The sequence below is a fragment of the Panonychus citri genome, unplaced genomic scaffold (assembly GCF_014898815.1).
Source record: "Panonychus citri isolate SS breed McGregor unplaced genomic scaffold, ASM1489881v1 Contig00045, whole genome shotgun sequence".
Lineage (NCBI taxonomy): Eukaryota > Metazoa > Arthropoda > Arachnida > Trombidiformes > Tetranychidae > Panonychus > Panonychus citri.
The window spans coordinates 512,869-531,831 of record NW_026515450.1 but is presented as its reverse complement, the minus strand read 5'-3'; the positions used below and the strand labels follow the sequence as shown (position 1 = coordinate 531,831).

Here is an 18,963-nt window from a genome sequence, read left to right as displayed (position 1 = left end):
CCTCAGCATTTTGTATATTATTTCTCATCCCTTTTCCTATCTTCATCATCATCCTTGTCATCCTCGTCATCCTCATCATCTTCATCTCTTTCTTTCCCTCTTTCTCCTTGTATTTTACATTATTTACTCAATACAAATGGTGAAAACGTTACAAGTAAACTTACCTTTTTCTTCATCATATTAACCGTTACAAGAGGAATCAAATTATGGTTAATCTTACTTTTTGCTCTTCTTTATCATCTTTATCTTCCAAATCATCATCATCATCATCCTTATCCTCATCATCTCTTTACATTCTAACCTGTGCTTAGATAACAACAATAATAATAACACCGCGAACCACTGGTTACTTATATTGAGAAAATTTTTTTTTTCTTCTCCAAAAGTTATCATCATCTTCTTAAGCTCTTTGTCGAAGGAGAAAATAAACTATTCTATTCCATTGTTACTATTTATCATCTTAAATAGTTCATCTTCGATCCTTGAATATCTTCCTTATCATCTTAGCTCTTTTCGAAATCGTTATCATTCACTTTTACTTCGATCTCTTCTTCTTCTTCTTTTTATATATTCGATTTCTCCATCAGACAAAAAAAACAAATTCTATTCCCATACAAACTTATCTTCTTCTCGAGTTCTAACTTAACTTTCTTGTACTTTCTTTCCTCTCATCCTCATCCTCATCATCTTCATCATCATTAACCATCATCTCATTACCTTGTCTTCATGTTACCTTAACTAAGGATGGACACAAAAACAAGATAAAAGTGTAAGTTTATCATCAGTGATTAGATGACAATTTAAACATAATCATCAAACTAATCATCATTATCACCTAAATTCACACAATAATAAGATAGTTATCAACAATTAACGATAACAAAACCTGTTCAAATATCTAAAGGTAACAATTTAAATAAAACAACATCACAATCAAATTATAAATCATCTCAATTTCAACAGTCTCAAGTCAATATCTTAAAAATTAACACTCAAATTAAAAGTTTATCCTCATCAATCAACACCACTAACAAATTATACACATAAATTTTGTGCTAATTATCATAATCAAATTGATTGTTTTCCTCAGAATCATCATCATCATCATCATCCCGATGTTACATTTTCATCAAGTGTAATAGTTTCTAATCAAATCATCATAATCAATTTAACCCAAATCACCAAATTGAGAAAATTGAATAAGCCGAAAACATCAATTACGATCTTGAAATCAATATCTAATACCAATCTCGATCCATTACCTTTAACCCTTGCCCTAAATAACCAACTAATTTAAAGTGAATTAAGTTGATCCATCAAATTATCACCATCACCAGTTTCAATAATTTTCTCAGCTCGATCTTCATGATGCAACGTAGTTTGCGGATGAATGATCTTCAGCTAACTGCCTTGGCCGATAAAGCCCTTCACGATAACGGTAAAAAGGGTTACCTTTTCAAACGAACCACCGAAGGGTCAAAATGGCAACTTCGTTGGTTTGTCCTTTATCAAAATCTATTCTTCTACTATGATCATGAAACCTCAGGTAAACCCTGTGGATTAATTTTCCTGGAGGGTTCTTATTGTTCAAAGGCAATACAAACTGGATCAAGTAAAAATTCAACCCATTTACAGGTAAGAATCAAATTATTCTTATAACAATAATAACAATTAACTTTAATTTCTTCATGTTTTCATGGTAATTTTTTGAGACCTACAAATGTAACGGTAAATTTGTTTTTCCTCTCAACTTAAAATTCTGAAATGATTGAAATTGAATTACGATTCAATACGATGATGATTTTATCTGCGATTCAGTTTTGATTGAGCTATATGATAATCCTGCTAACTAATAATTGCTAAAATAATGATATAAAATTGAAATTTTCAGAAAATATTATTTATCAGGAATTCCAGAGATTCTGGATTATATTTAGATTGAATAATAATCATGATAAAATATGAGAGAGAAAGATTCAAGTTCTGGCCATGATGAAAATATCAACATGATGATGATCATGAATTAATATCAGCTGAATAACTGATAAACTTTATGATTGATTGCAAACTAATAATAATAAATTACATGATTACGATTAACTTGATTGTTATGACTATTGGAGGATTTTGATTAACTGTGATATTAAACAGATCACATCAATTGGTTCAATTGTTAAATCACAATTAACTCAATGAATTATTCAATCTCTGGATTATTATGATAATCATAATGGACAGAAAAACAGAAAAAAAATTAAATTAATTTGATTAATTTGATTGAATTGTTTTTCTTTTCGTTAATCAACTTTGAAGACATTAAAAAAACTTTCCCAATATAAGATAAACAATGAAAGAAATGCGAAGAAAAAAATTAATTGATTAACTTTGATTAGCTGATTGTTAGATTTATAAGCCAAAGAAATAGTTAATTGATTAGATTTAAGTTAATTGTTTCCCTTTTCAATTGTAATTGAGTATCAAATCAATTTCTACTCGTTAATCTGATAAAGGTTAATGTTACGAAAACGTTGTTCTTGTTGTTGATCTTATCCTTTTGTTGACTCACAATTGGATTAATTTTAATCTTTTAATTCAACAATTTCAATTGTGATTAATTTGATTTTATACTTAAGAAGTATTTGAAAACTTTAAGGTCTTATTATTTTCGCCATACAATGAGTTATAATTGGAAAATAATATCATTATTAGAAGGAGTTTGAATCTTCATGGAGAAAGAAAAAAAAATTATAACCAGAAACAATTAACTCTCCGAGAATTATTATATTATTATCATTAAAAGTTGAAAAAGAATATAAAAAAAAATTAGAATCGAAAAAAATTCTGGTAAATCTGAGAAGTTAAGTTGCTTTATATTCACCATGGTTTCTCACAACTCACCATGGATCATGATACAATTTCATGAGAAGGTGGGAAATATTTATGTATGTATGTATACAGAAAACTCGAGTCTCATGTAACATGAACTTTCCAATGAATATCAACATGGAATTGAAAATTTTTGTTTGAGAGTTTTTGTTTTGTTCTTATTCAACAAATTCTGGTTCAAGATGAAAAATTCATGTTTGAACTGAGAAAATTGTATTGAATTGAACAGTAATGATGGCGAAAATGTTATCCGATATTATCACTATTACCATGATAATGATAACGATGATTATTGTATTATTATTATCATCTTACTGAAAATATTTACCCTAAATTGTTAACCCTTAAGTTGAATTAGATCATCATTATTATCATTAAATGGTGAATAGTTCAACAGGGAATCATCATCAGTATCATCACTATTTTTCACCATGATGACTTTTCTGTATCAACAAGATTATATTTGTTGTTGTGATATAATCACCATGACCCAGGGAGAAAAAAACATCAGATTAATCCCAATGTCATCATGAGTATCATTACCATTATCATGAACAGTTCGAGTTGAGAGAGCGAGAGAGAGAGAGAGAGAAAGTTTCGAAAACAAGGAAGAAGACGAAAAAAATTTTTCTGACTATTCTCATGATAATCTACTTTCACTGAGAATTGGAACTCAATTGTCACCCAATCCTATTAATTATCATTGTAATTGAACTCAATTAGTAGAAGCGAATGTATAATTTACATCAACAAGTTTTATGAGCCAGAAAAACAAAAGGCAACCTGATTAAATCCTGATAATGATACTTGATGATAACATGATAATCAGAATTATTCAGTGGGAAGAGATAGATTAGATTCTCCAGTTGATCAATCCAATGAATTCTTTTCCTGATATTTTTTTTTGCTCTTCTTTTATTCTCACTCTCTCTCTCTCTCTCTATCTTTTCATGTATCTCCCAATTGGTCATTATCATTATCATGATGATCTTGTTGTCGATATAAATAATAATGTCTTGATTCAATCAGAATTCACAGATTAAACTTTTCACCATAACTTGTGACAATTGAGTTCTGAAGAAGAAGAAAATAAAATAGTTACTTGGTGAAAGATTTTCATCTCAATAGGAAATTGTATCTGTATGAATAGTCAGAGGAAATTATTTCCTTCCCTTTGAAAATTTCCCAATTCAGGTTTAGAAATATTGATTCTGTTCATTGGTATAACCAGAATTTCATGGAAATTGGAATATTCAAATTATCTGAATATTTGAAATTCTCTTCATCTCTTTCTTTCCTCGATTTTCCCCACACTTTCTTCTGTAAAATTCTTATGAACAACATGAGTTATCATGGAAAAGAGAGAGAGAGAGAAATGAAAAAGGAAGCAAAAAGTTGAGATAAAAAAACGATAGAGTCAATATTCATCACCACGATCCAAGAGTAACAGTAAACACTTCCGGGGTTCAATTTTATCGGTGCTCAGTTGAGAATCTGGTTTCAAAAGCTTCAACCATGAATATAAATACACATGATGAGCAATATCATGGAACGAGAAAAATATATATTGAGAATTATCAACTCGAAAGGGAAACAAAAATCAATAACCCGAAACAATAATGTGCCAAAGTTTATGTACATTATTATATAACAATTGAAGTCCATTTATTATCGTTGTAATAAAAAATAATGATGATCAGCCTCCAGAATCAGGGTGATAATGAAAAATGAAATTAATATGATTACCATGATGAGGATGATCATGATGAGAATATAATAATAAAAATGGTGAAACTCGTAAATCAACTGAACAGAATCAAAGATAATTACTCAATCAATCTGATAATATCATGATAGTAAATGAACAATTGAAGGATCGAAATGAAATTAGAAGGAAATTTTTTTCCCTTTCTTTTAATTGTTAGATGAAACTTTCACCTCGAACCTTAATTATAATTAAATCATTTGGTATAATTTATGATGCAATTTAAGGTGTACGTTGATTAGTGTAAATTACCAATGCAATGGTTTGTTAATCATCAACGTTGATTATGATTAACTTGATTTACCTGAGAGTCTCTGATTAATGATACTACACAATAAACAAAATGTTAAAGATATAAAAAAAAGTTTAATTAAATAAAGTGCCATTGATAAGTTGAAGTAATTAGTTTAATTATTAATAGACTGATGATATTATCACTGATTAATCTGAGAGATTAATTCAATCATCATCATGATGATCATCAGCATCATTGTTTGTTATTATTATTACAACATGATTAGTTTTTGCTGATTGATCAAATTAGATAAAAAAATTTAATCATTCACTTGTTAATTATATTAATACCAAAAATAATCAATTGATAATCAAAATTGATCATCATTTGATTGATGGTAAATAAGTAAATTAAACTTGCTCATTTGATTGAAAGTTTTATTATCTTATTGTTGCTTTTTTTTTGTTTGCTTGTTGTTGTGGGGTAGATTTTATGATTGAGGGAAAGATCTTAATAAAGATGAATTTTGAGTTGCCGTAACTCTGAAAGTCTATTGACTTGGATGAGGATTTGATTTCGAAAAGAAGATTTTCGGCCCACAATACCGAAGAACAAGATTCGTAAGGATCACCTCTTACAGTATTACCACTACACTTCACTTGATTCACTTTGTGTTCTAACTCTAAGAGTTCTCACAAATTCTAATGAATTGAATTAAAGAGAGAGAAGCAAATTTACTTTGCTGAGAAATTTTATTAAATTGAAATTGAAATTAAAGATGGATGGATGGATGGATTGATTAATTGAATTTTTAGGAACAATTAAAATTAAGATGAGCACTATTCTAATGTTGAAATAGAACTGAAGATTAATTTGAATTGATGTTCCTTAGGAACGGTTAACTTGAGGGGAAAAACAAATTAATCTGGGGAAAGAAATTTGGATGATTAAATAGGGGGAAAACAAATTAAGCTAAATCATCATAGTGATAAGAGTAATGATGAGTTACAAGTTAAAGATGAACAAAAGAAAAGAAAACCAAATGTTACTTATGGTTAACTTGAACAAAATGAAGATAAGATAAGGGGTTAAGCTTCTAGGCTTTTACAATACAAAATCTAAAAAATGAAAGAAAGAGAAAAGAAAGAGGGAAAGAAAGAGAAAATCGGGTCTCTTACTATTTGGTCAACTTTTAGGTTAACTTAAAGATGAGAGATTTGGGTTACAATTACAGGTAATTAGTTAATTGTTTTAAACAAAATTAATCATTGAGAAAATTAAAATGATTATATCTTTAGATATAGATTGATTAACATGATTGGTTAAATATTTGGGATTATATATTTTTGTTAACAATTAAATTAACTTGATTAAGGATATTAATCAATTCAATTGGTTAATTGTAACAATGGGGAGATACAATTATAGTTGTAGGAAAATTTCAATTGTTAAATAGAAAATAGAAAATTAGAAAAGAAAGGAAAAGAAAAGAAAAGCAATTAAGCTTAAAGGCGCGCAATTAACTAATTGTCACGAAGGGAAAATTGGAATTAAATAGAAAATTAAATGAAAATTAAATAGAATTAAATTCTAAACAAGTTCATCAAATCACTATAGTGATCGAAACGGAAGACTGATGATTTCAGGATTTTCTACCCTTCAGTCCCTAGCACTTTGATGAAGATACTTCTTCAGGGTTTCGTTATCGATACGATTGTTATTTGGTGAGCTTTGTTTAGATGATGAAGTTCCGGGTATTCCTTGGGAATTTTTCTTCGATTTGTTGGAATCGGAAGATGAAGTAAATTCAGGATCAGGTAGATTAGCGACTATGCTTCGCGCAATTTCACCAAGAAACTTTTGTGAATTTCCAAGGGGTGATGGTGTTGATGAGGTTGATGATGTTGATGATGTTTCCATTCCTTTATATTTTTCCTTAAGTTGAGCGAGGGTGGAAAGTGGAATATTGGAATTTTCTTGGGGTTCAAGGGCTTGAGTTGAGCTTTTCCTTGAGGATGATGATGAATCGGATGAAGATGATGAGAATATAACGGGAGAGGCGCACGAAAACGAGTTATATTCTGGGTTTGATTGATGATGATAATGATAAGACCAATCGGTAGGCCATTGAGTCTTATTGGACTCGACTAATTGAGTGAATTTTTGATGAAGATACGAAACTTTATTGTTTCGAACATAATGTTTGATGGATTGGTTATGGATTCCATGACCAGTTTCGATGACTTTGTCTTCGATTTCATTCCAAAATGACATGTAAAGTCGCATCGAAGTTGTAGCTTCGATTGAAGGAGAATGAGGCTTGGCACGAATCGTGTAACCAGAGAAGATGAGAAATGAGATGAGTGATAATGAAGCGGGAGAGGTTCTATATGGGGAAAAATAGATTGTCATGTCTCGAAATTTGGGTCTTAAACCATCAATTTCGGACGGAGTGAGTTGAAGGCCTTGAAAGAAAAGAAGTAGATTAGCACCAACAATTTGTTTAGCGCAGGCCATGAAACAAAGGACTTGATCTCGGACTGAGTGAAGGTGTTTACCAAACTTGAGATCGGATTTATTAAGTCCATGGAACCTTGAGTCCATTCTGTCGATGTTTTTATAATTGATTAGAGTCTCATAGACAATTTCACAATTTCCATCCACGATGACAATCCAAACGGGATGAGGGACAAGGGTAGTTTCGTAATTAGAATTTGTTTTTTCAATCCGAACATAAGCGGCATGAACGGAATAAACGTTCATTGGTTCAGGATGTTCGTTAATTGAATCGGCTAAGAATTTTTGTTGATAGTCTGTTAACTCTTCGAGTTGTTGAGAAACCAAATGATTAAAAATTGCAGTTGCTTTATTTCGGCGGTTCTCACGATATTCAACTCGTTGAGGGTTCGAAGTTGTATTGAAGTTATCGAGAGTAACTAATTCTCGAAGTGAAACAGGAAACCAATTTGAAATATTTTTAGTTACATTTTCTTTTTCTTCTTCACTTAATCGAAGAAGTGGATTGATAGCGGTGTATGGATTTATGGGTTCACCAGCGTCAGCAGACAATCTAAGGGGAGAACAAGGAAGATCGTATTCGAACTTTCCTTCAGTTAGTTTCAGCCATTCCTCGGAATCATTGATGAGATAATGAGGAACAGGGTTATTTTTGCTGTAATGTCGGATAGTAGGAGGTCGAGATGGAGCGGGATCATAAGGGACAGTTGAAGGAAAACCTATTTGTCTGGTGAATTCTTCTTCTTCTGAGAGAGGAAGAGTGGGATCTCGGGACTTATGAAAATTTGTCCAAAAACCTAATCTTAGATTAGCATGAGATCGAATAGCTGTAGCGGAGAGACGAGGGTCATCAGGATGTTCTTCCTTATTGATGAGCAGACAAGCATATAATTCGAATTTTTGTTCGAAGTCAAACTCATGAGAGGAATAAGAGATTAATGGTTTGGGTGCTGAGCGAATATGAGCAGGGATGAAATTGATTAATCTTTTTGGGAGAAGAGAGACAAGTTCTTTAACTGAAGAGCCATAATGAAATTTTGGGTTCGATTCTAAATCGACTTCTTCCCTAAAAAGTCCAAGTCTACATTCAGACTCGTGTTGATGGAGGAGATTGGGACTGATTAATTTTGAGCACATCGTATATCTACAATTAAATTTGCAATTACGATAATTAATGTAAGTGCTGGAGTACGAAATTTTACTGAAAGTGGGGTAATCATCTATCGATGCAAATCTTTTTAAACATGATGGGATGATACAGATGAATTTATTTGGTTTTGATGGTGGGGTTAATTGCAGAATAGCAATTAAGTTTTGGATGAATACAATGCAATCAGTGCAATACCAATTTTTGCAGAAATCACATTCTAGGGGGAGTAATGAAATTTGTTCACAGAATGAACAACGGATTTTGTCAATGAAAGAATGAAGTTCATCATGAGAAACCGAAGCTTTAGATATACCTTTAGGTATCTTCGGGAGAGGGATTGAGTAAATTGAATCGTCTTGATAAAGATTCAGAAAAATTTTCTCTCGGATCATTCGTTCATATTTGGAACGGATATTTTTGAAATTTTCATTCTTTGATTTAACAATTGATTGAACTTCTTTAAATTTTTCAATTGAAAGATGTTTGGGTAGTTCAATACTTGGAAGAGGAGCAGGAAATTCTCTTTTATAAAAACGAGGATATTGATGAGGTTTAGGGTACCTTTCAGGGTAATGAGAAGATGGCATGAAATTAGAAGTACTCGGACGAATATCGACCTTACCTTTATCATCCATGGTTCGGAGAGTAATTTTCTTCAATTGTTTTGGGTGAGATGATGAAATCGAATCTAAAGATTCAATTGAAATGGCTCTTTTTAATGATGAAGGTGGATGATGAACAAGGGGAGAGTTGAACTTAACAGTTTTTAGGTTACCAGAGTTTTTCAGAGAGTTCGGTGAAGGTGAATTTTCAATTTCGTAACAAGGATAATTACGATGAGGCGGTGGAGTACCTGGTCTTCCGGGATAATAAGAAATTTCTTCGGGTTCAGAGTCACTTTCACTTTCAACTAGAGAGCGGAGAAAATGTTGAGTAGCACGGAAATGAGAGGAGAGACACTGTTAGGTGTGGGTGGTTGATTTTCACTTTTATCCATTTTGATGATGATCAAAATTAGCTTTTCTCTCGAAAAGGATGATTAAGAAGATGATGAATGAGATGACAAACAAGATGATTAACGCTTTTAAAAGCACTTATGAGCGAAACGGAAGTGAAGACAAAAGCACTTATGATGAATGAAGAGTCACAACCAGAGAGATAACTAGAGTTATAGTTGATGACTAATTTTAAATTAACAAAATTGTTAATTAAGATGATTAATTGTTGAGATGATTTGATTAAAATCAAAATGGTTGATTGATTTGATTGACAATTTGATAGAATTAGAAACTTAAATGACTTTGAAAAATTTTGGAAAATTTGATCAAGTGTAACATCTAAGATGTAACAAGTAAGAGCGCAAGGGGTTAACTGAACTAGAACAAAGGTAGAAGGTGGGAAAAGATGGAGAGCGAAAGTAGCGACGTTAACGTGGGAAAGTAAAAAATCATGACAAGTGTTATAATTAACATAATAATTCACAGACTTTTTGACTTTAGAAAAATTGTTTTCCAAATCATTATAATGATAATAATTAATTTCGAAAAATTTTAAATCAATAGATTTAAACAAATAATTGTAACAATTAGATTGATATAAATTGTTAATTAAGGAAATATTTTCATTATTGTCTTCTAACAATGAAAATGAGTATAAGACATAAACATGTTTGTTTCTTAATTGTTGTCTTGTTAAGATTTTTGGTTGATTGTTGAGAATTAAATTTTCTTGATTGATTATCTGTTGATCAGATGTTCGATATTTTCGCTTATTTTTTGGAGATTTAGACATTTGTATATCATTAGAGTGATTGTTAATTAGTTGATTAGTCGAATCAGAGCTAATTGGTTGAGGGAAATTTTGAATTAAATCAATTAGATTTTCATCTTGATTTAATGAATTTGGATCATTTTGATCTTGAGTTGAAAATGAATCGAGATTTTGATAATTATAATTATCGCTAAGAGAGGAAAAATGTTGGTCAGTAATTAACTCAATGTCTGGGGAATTAAAATCTTCTACTTCTAAGTAGGAATCAGGGTTAAAAAATTGATCTCTAAGAGATGTCATTTGGGAATTAGGTTTACCTGAAAACTTTTTTGTGTTGGACACATTACAGGTAAATAGGTTAATCGTATTAGGGTCTAAAAGGAGTAAAGCTCCTTTCTTCAAACCACAAACTAAATAAGGACCATTATACTTATTTCGAAGTTTCTTTGAAACTGAAGAGTCGATAGATTCATTTTTAACTAAGAGAAAGTCACCAATGATGTATGGAGATGATGGATGAAGGGATTTAGTTCTGTTGATCTGATAGAGTTGTTGTGCATTGAGTCGCGCGTAAGCAATTTTACGAGCTTCATTAACATTCACTGGGGAATTGGGCTTTAGAGATAAGTAATTGTCAAGGGGTTTGTTTGGCTCGCGACCAAAAACAAGGAAGTAGGGACTGAATCTCGTAATTTTATGCACGGAAGCATTAATAGCATAGAGAGAAGCTTGTAGAGCGGGAATGAGATTTTTAGTACCTTTGGCACAAACGTAAGTACGGAGACGTTCGGCTATAGTACGATTACATCTTTCGACGATGCCTTGAGATTGAGGATGATAGGAGGTACTAGTTTCATGAATGATACCATGTTTTTCCATGAATTTTGCAAATTCATCGGATGTAAAATTCGTACCTAAGTCGGTTTGAATGTGAGAGGGAAAACCAAAGAGATGAAAAAATGTAGAGAGGAAATTTATAACTGTGGATGCAGTTTGATTGAGAGTGAGCTTTGCATATACGAAGCGGGAAAGTACATCGACGATGACCAAAATGTACTTCTTTGAAGTTCCAATTGTAATCGGACCTTGGACGTCCAATTCGAAGCGTTGAAATATCTCTTGAGGGATTGGTTTGCATGAGGGATCAGCATAGATGACATTTGAAGGTTTAGCAAGATTACAAATCATGCAATTGTCGCACAATTTTTTGACTTCTTCATAAAGATATTTGCACCAAAATCGCTTTGCAATATTTAAATAAGTTTTTTCGGTTGCAAAATGACCACCTAGAGTTGACGAATGTTCAAGTTCGAAAATCTCTAGCAAGATATCAGGATCGATGACAAGTCTAGTTCCAAATGGAGTACGAGAATCTTTTCTGTATAAAAGATTATCTTTGAGAGTGTATCTTTTAGCAGCGATCGAATTTTGATCTTTTAACTGGGTGATGATTGATTGAATTTCTGGACTGTTTTCTTGACTTTTTCGAACTTTTTCCTTCCATAGAGAAAGTTCTTTGATGGATGAATTTGGATTGGGATTGATGTGAGCATTTTCCGTGGAGATGGAAAATAAAATTAATGGAGGATCTTTGAGTTGATTGTAATCAAAGAGAGGTGATTCAAATGAGATGTTGATTAGATTGAGGCCAATATCGTTATAGCGATGAGGGGTGATGTCTTCAACGTAATCAGTTAGAAAGATTTTGTCTAAAAATTCTTCCTCAGGATCAATTGTTTTTCGATGATCCCATTCTGATTGATAACGGGAGAAACAATCAGGAGGATGAGTTACACCTTTTTTGTAGATAACGGTGAAATTATATGCTGAAAGCATTATCGACCATCTTTGAAGTCGGGAATTCTTGAAATTAATTTTGGTTAGTTGACAGAGAGCGTGATGATCTGTCTCAATTAGAAAATGTTCTCCATCGAGATAATGATTATATTTATACACACCAACGAGAATAGCAAGTAATTCTTTCTCGGAAACTGAATAATGTAATTGGTGCTTGAGGAGTTTTTGTGAAAAGAATGAAATGGGAAGCCAATCTCTTACGTTTTCAATTGGGGTTTCAGGGTTAAAATCTTCAGATTTATCATCTTCTTGTAAGAGAATTCCACCAACAGCAACATCAGATGCGTCGACAGAAATTTTTCGGCGGAGATTAGGATTGAAATGAACCAATAATGTGGTATTGATTAGGGATGATTTTAGAGAATCGAGAGCATCTTTATCGGCTTGAAGAATTTTAAATTTTCTTTCTTTAGAAATTAAACGATACAGGGGGGCAGCTATCGTTGAATAATTTTTTATATATCGGGAGAAATAATTATAACATCCCAATAAGGATTGAAGTTCTCGAACCGTTTTCGGATAACGGAGGTTGATTAAGGCTTGAACCTTTTTAGGATCAGGACGAATTCCGTCGCCTGAAACTAAGTGACCTAAAAGAAGGATTTCGGTTTGACCAAAATGGCATTTCTCGGGCTTAATCTTTAAATTATATTGACGGAGTCGATCCATTACTTGTCGAGTGTTAGTAATTAGATCGTGAAAAGTTTGACCAACGACCGGGATATCGTCGAAATATCCGATACAATGAGTATATTGAAGTCCTTCCAGAACTTTGTTCATGAATCTCTGAAAGATAAAAGGAGCACCAGCAAGTCCCATAGGGAGCCGCTTGTATTGGTACTTACCATCGGGAGTGACGAAAGCGGTTTTTTCCCTTTCAGATGGTGGGAGTTCGATTTGATGATAGCCTTGGGCTAAGTCGAAAAGATTGAAGAATTTTCCTCCACGGACAACTTCCAAACAGTCGTCAATTCGAGGCATTGGGTGTCTCGGAATTTTAGTGAGGCGATTGAGTAGGCGGTAATCAGTAACCATCCGATAAGTTCCATCGGAGCGGGGAACTAAGAGAGAAGGTGCACCTCCAAGTGCATCTGAGGGTTCAATTAAATCATGATTTATCATATCATTGATTATTTCTTTAAAAACACCACGACGATGTATGTTACAATTGTATGGTTTTTGATAAGGGATGAGTTGATCTTCAAGATCGATTTTGACAGGACAGATTGATGATGACACGAATCCAAGATCGTGTTTATGAGATGAGAAAATATCTTGATAACTTTCAAAAAGTTCAAGAAGTTGTTGTTGTTGAGAATCAGTTAAATTTGGATTGATTCTCGATTTTATCTTTTCGATAAAAGGTTGAATTTTGATTTCACGAAGTTCATTTTCACTAACTAATTCGCAACGAGCAATTAGAGCGGTATGAGGGAATTCTTTAGAATTAGGAATTGTTGCAAGATTGGGATTGTGATTGAAATTATTGTTGGAAACAGGATCAGAGTCCAAGATGTAGTCGGAATTAGCATCGCCAGTTACTTTAATAAAAGTTTCAAGAATATATTCATGTTCTTCAGGGGTACAAAATCTGAAGTAAAAATCGGGATTGGACAATTCTGGAGAATTAAGGTTTTCTTTCACAGTAATATCATATTCACTACCATTCGAATTAATATTCATGTAATAAACATGAGCAAAAGCATTACCAAGAAGAATAACTGGTTCAAAATCTTCACAGATTCTAAACTTAAGGATGCGAATTTCGTCCATGCTTTTATGCTTAACAAGAGCATAAGCAAATCCAAGGGTATCTACATAGATTCCTGAAGCAATACCTTTGAGGGCTCGATTGACCTTAGTTACCTGAGCTTGAAGTTGAGAAGCTAATTTAGCATCAATGACACAAGCAGAAGCACCAGTGTCAACCAAAACTTTTCCTTCTTTAACCCTAACTTTATCAGGAGTACAAAGGGTAAAGTTGACTTGGGGCATGTGTTTAATTCCACAATTACCTAGTTGAGATATTTGTTTCATATCTTGAGATATCGCGAAAGCAAAATTTTTGTTTCGGTAAGCATCTTGAATTGGTTCGGGAGGAGTAGGGGGTCTAACTATTGTCGGAGTTGGATTAACTTGAGGAACAGGAACAATTGTATTAACTTGGTTGACCTGTTGGGTTTGAGTCTCGGGGATAACTAAATTTGCATAGTTAGTTTGAAGAGGTTGAGGGTACGACTTATTAACATAACCTGGCTTTTTATATGGTGGGACAATTCCTGCAGCTTCTTGTGCTTTTCGATATGCGAGTTTTGCACAAGTTTCCATTGAATGATCATTACCTTTACAGTAATTGCAAAATTTTACATCTTTAGATGTTGATGATGAGGATGATTCAGATTTCTTTCTGTAATCATTTGAATGAGGATGATTTGATTTCATTAATTTCGACAATGATGATTTGTCTGAGGATTTTTCATTATTATTTTTAGATGAAAAAGTTTTTTCTTTTGGTTTACCTTGATTATTTTTGTAATCGAAGTGTTTACGAGTGAGGAAATTATAGATGCGAGTGCGATCATCATTGATACCTAGGGTATAGATGTCATCACGAATGTAACGAGGGATATGTTGAAGAATGAGAGAGAGAAAAATATTATCAGGAGTTGGACCATACGCCTTGTTGGTCAATCGCTTCATGTCAGCGAAAAATTTTTCAGGATGGAACTCAGGATTGAATCGGCAATTCCTTAGTTCAAAATCAGCACTATATTGTGATTCGGGAGTTTTTAAATTTTCAAAAAGAGCAGAAACATACTCATGATAATCTTGAATATGATCAAGATCAGCAGCACTATTTTTTATTTCATGTGCCATTGACTTCTGTAAAAGTCGGAGGCGGGTTGGGTCATCGACATTTTCTTTTGCGAGTCGATCACGAGTTTTAACAAGCCAAGAATATTGGTCTTCGCCTGAACGGAATTCTGGGACATGGGGGTCAGCTTTTAATTGCTTAACAATTTCTAAGAAATTTGAGGGAGAGAAATTGTCACCAGAGAAATTAGATGGAGTGGTAGATGGAGGAGATGGTTCAACTATGTTGGCACCATAGGAGTTGAGAATGTTTTTCATTTTATTCAAAACGCCAAGAGAAAGAGGGAGAGAATAAAGTTCTGAATGAGACAAGTTGAAAATTGTCTCATCATCACGTCCAATATTTTTGATGAACGATTGAATCTCAGATTCCGAAACATTTTGAGCACGGAAATCTAACAGCCAATTAGGAAGTTTTTGTTGTTTTAATTCTTCTATGCGGACATTCTGTAAGTCTTCATGAGTTACAACTTCTCCAAGAAGTAATAAATGGGTTGATGCAATATCGAGTAGCTTTTTATTAGCCAAAGATCGAAGAGGGAGAGGAGCATTCCATAGCTCGAATAAAGAGAGAATCTCTTCATAAGAAATATCTCTAAGAGATTTAGGTGATCGAACATGATCAATAAGAGTAGATGCACGGGTGGGTGGTCGGGGGTTGACCGGTGTGGTAAACTCGGGTTGAGAAGGAGGGACAATGGTGTCGTCCTCTGATAGTTCATCAGGAGTAGGTAAAAGACGACGAGAGGCTTTAGCAGCTCTTGCAGCGCGAGCGTTAGCTACACGTGTAAGCGCGGCAACACGGGATTTTTTAGGAGGCATGGTAATAATTCAATAGAATTCACAAGAGAGAGAGAGAGAGGGAAAAGAGAGAGCACAAAATTTCACAAAAAGAGAAAGCAAGGTAACACTGAGAAAGAGACGATCCTGCCTAGGTCGCCAATTTGTGGGGTAGATTTTATGATTGAGGGAAAGATCTTAATAAAGATGAATTTTGAGTTGCCGTAACTCTGAAAGTCTATTGACTTGGATGAGGATTTGATTTCGAAAAGAAGATTTTCGGCCCACAATACCGAAGAACAAGATTCGTAAGGATCACCTCTTACAGTATTACCACTACACTTCACTTGATTCACTTTGTGTTCTAACTCTAAGAGTTCTCACAAATTCTAATGAATTGAATTAAAGAGAGAGAAGCAAATTTACTTTGCTGAGAAATTTTATTAAATTGAAATTGAAATTAAAGATGGATGGATGGATGGATTGATTGATTAATTGAATTTTAGGAACAATTAAAATTAAGATGAGCACTATTCTAATGTTGAAATAGAACTGAAGATTAATTTGAATTGATGTTCCTTAGGAACGGTTAACTTGAGGGGAAAAACAAATTAATCTGGGGAAAGAAATTTGGATGATTAAATAGGGGGAAAACAAATTAAGCTAAATCATCATAGTGATAAGAGTAATGATGAGTTACAAGTTAAAGATGAACAAAAGAAAAGAAAACCAAATGTTACTTATGGTTAACTTGAACAAAATGAAGATAAGATAAGGGGTTAAGCTTCTAGGCTTTTACAATACAAAATCTAAAAAATGAAAGAAAGAGAAAAGAAAGAGGGAAAGAAAGAGAAAATCGGGTCTCTTACTATTTGGTCAACTTTTAGGTTAACTTAAAGATGAGATTTGGGTTACAATTACAGGTAATTAGTTAATTGTTTTAAACAAAATTAATCATTGAGAAAATTAAAATGATTATATCTTTAGATATAGATTGATTAACATGATTGGTTAAATATTTGGGATTATATATTTTTGTTAACAATTAAATTAACTTGATTAAGGATATTAATCAATTCAATTGGTTAATTGTAACAATGGGGAGATACAATTATAGTTGTAGGAAAATTTCAATTGTTAAATAGAAAATAGAAAATTAGAAAAGAAAGGAAAAGAAAAGAAAAGCAATTAAGCTTAAAGGCGCGCAATTAACTAATTGTCACGAAGGGAAAATTGGAATTAAATAGAAAATTAAATGAAAATTAAATAGAATTAAATTCTAAACAAGTTCATCAAATCACTATAGTGATCGAAACGGAAGACTGATGATTTCAGGATTTTCTACCCTTCATTGTGTTTAAAACAATCAACAGCAAATTGATTGACAGTTAAGTCAGTTAATGATAATGATGATAATAAATATCATATATATATAAAAACCTTGATTGTCAATTGATGTCATTGTTAACAATGTAATCAACATGATCGTTGCTGTTGCTTGATTGTTGTTGTTTATTTACAGTCTATTTGATTTGAAAGTCTTTTGGGTTGATGTCAATGTTTTTTAGTTTGTTAAACTTTTCACTTATTCAATGTTTTACCAAAAAGTTATCCTCATCATCTTCATCATCCTCAGCATCCTCAGCATCTTCAGCATCCTTAGCATCTTCATCTTCATCCTTGGAGCAATGGAGGAAAAGAGTAGAAACTTTCCCCTCAATTGGATATATGGAAGTTTATTTTTTCCTCTCATGTTATTGATGAAAATCTCAGTTTCTCATGGAGACAAAAGTTGATAAAATGAACATGTAGATAAATGATAAGGAAGATGAGGATGAAAATTTTCCTCATCTTTTCATCGTTTTTCCTTAAAACATAGGAAATTGCAATTCTCAAGATGAAGATGAAGATGAAGATGAATTGTGATCAACTTTGTTCTACTTCCATTGGATATAATATCTTTTCTCATCTCTTTTTCACCATCTCATCAGAATCAAGGTAAACACTGATGATCAATCAATGAATTTCCATTGTCTTTTCATCATCATCATCTTCTTCTTCAGTATTATTATCATGTTCTCATCTTCATCTCTTGATGATAACCTGGTTAAATCTTATTCATCTGAGTTTGGAACTTTTTTTTCCAAATAATTTTCACTTATCCATATTAACCTTACCATTAGTTAATCAATTGTATTTTCAAATCAAATTAACAATTGAATTTATTATCACACATGATCATTAACTATTATCTTAAAATGTCATCTAATTTTGTTAACAATTAGCTAATTGTTTTTCTTTTACTATACAATAATGATAAATGATTTTAATTATTTCATCAACTTTATTACATTATTTTCAGAACTGAATAACAATCAGATATGAAGATGATTAATTGATAAACTTTGATCAGTTTTGATGATAAATTAAAATTTCAAAATGAAACAATTAACTTAAATTCATCCAGTTTAACCCTAATTGTGATTTATTGTTTTAATAAATCATTATTTTGATTGTTGTTGATTTTTTCTTGTCCACTAGTTAGGAAAACATTTACTCTGAGTAAATAATGTTTAGTAATTTATTAATTGTTGAATGATAAAAATTTGTGGACACAATTAGGTGAATGGACAATTAGGTAAAGAATTAAAATTGTCAACAATCAAGGTAAATAATCAAAGGTAGAGAAAGTGATTGTCTGATATATATAAAGTAAACAATTAACAATCTAAATTATCTCATCATCATGATGATGAACAAGATGAACTATTAAGACAATTAAAGAATCTCAATTTAAATTAATCACATTTTCTCATGATAATCAGTTGATTAACTCTCAATGGATTATCAACAATAGAGAATCGTTGAGTTTATATAAAAGATAATTGTCTATTATTCAGTAGAAAGAGATAAAAAAGAATTTTCATTTTTTTTTTGTTCTAAAATGTTCTGAAATTTTCATTGAAGAATAACAAAAAAAATCTGACAGAATTTTGATCTTCACCTTATATTCTGTTCCCTTGGTGGTGAGAAAGTTTTGGTGGGTAAACTACGTCAATCTCTTACTATCACCAGGAATTTATTCAATTCCCATGAACAAGTATTCATGTAACATGCAAAAAGTAAATC

General features: G+C 32.2%; 1 protein-coding gene across 2 annotated transcripts in view; it reads left to right on the top strand.

Moving 5' to 3' along the window:
- Positions 1-146: 146 nt before the first annotated feature.
- Positions 147-18,963, top strand: part of LOC128398082 (ras-specific guanine nucleotide-releasing factor 2-like) — a 61,901-nt gene continuing 43,084 nt past the window's right edge. For both annotated transcript variants that reach the window (XM_053358896.1, XM_053358897.1), the window contains exon 1: positions 147-1,635. In XM_053358896.1, the coding sequence (XP_053214871.1) occupies positions 1,366-1,635 (270 nt within the window). In that variant the 5' untranslated portion in view covers positions 147-1,365. The remainder of the gene's footprint in view (positions 1,636-18,963) is intronic.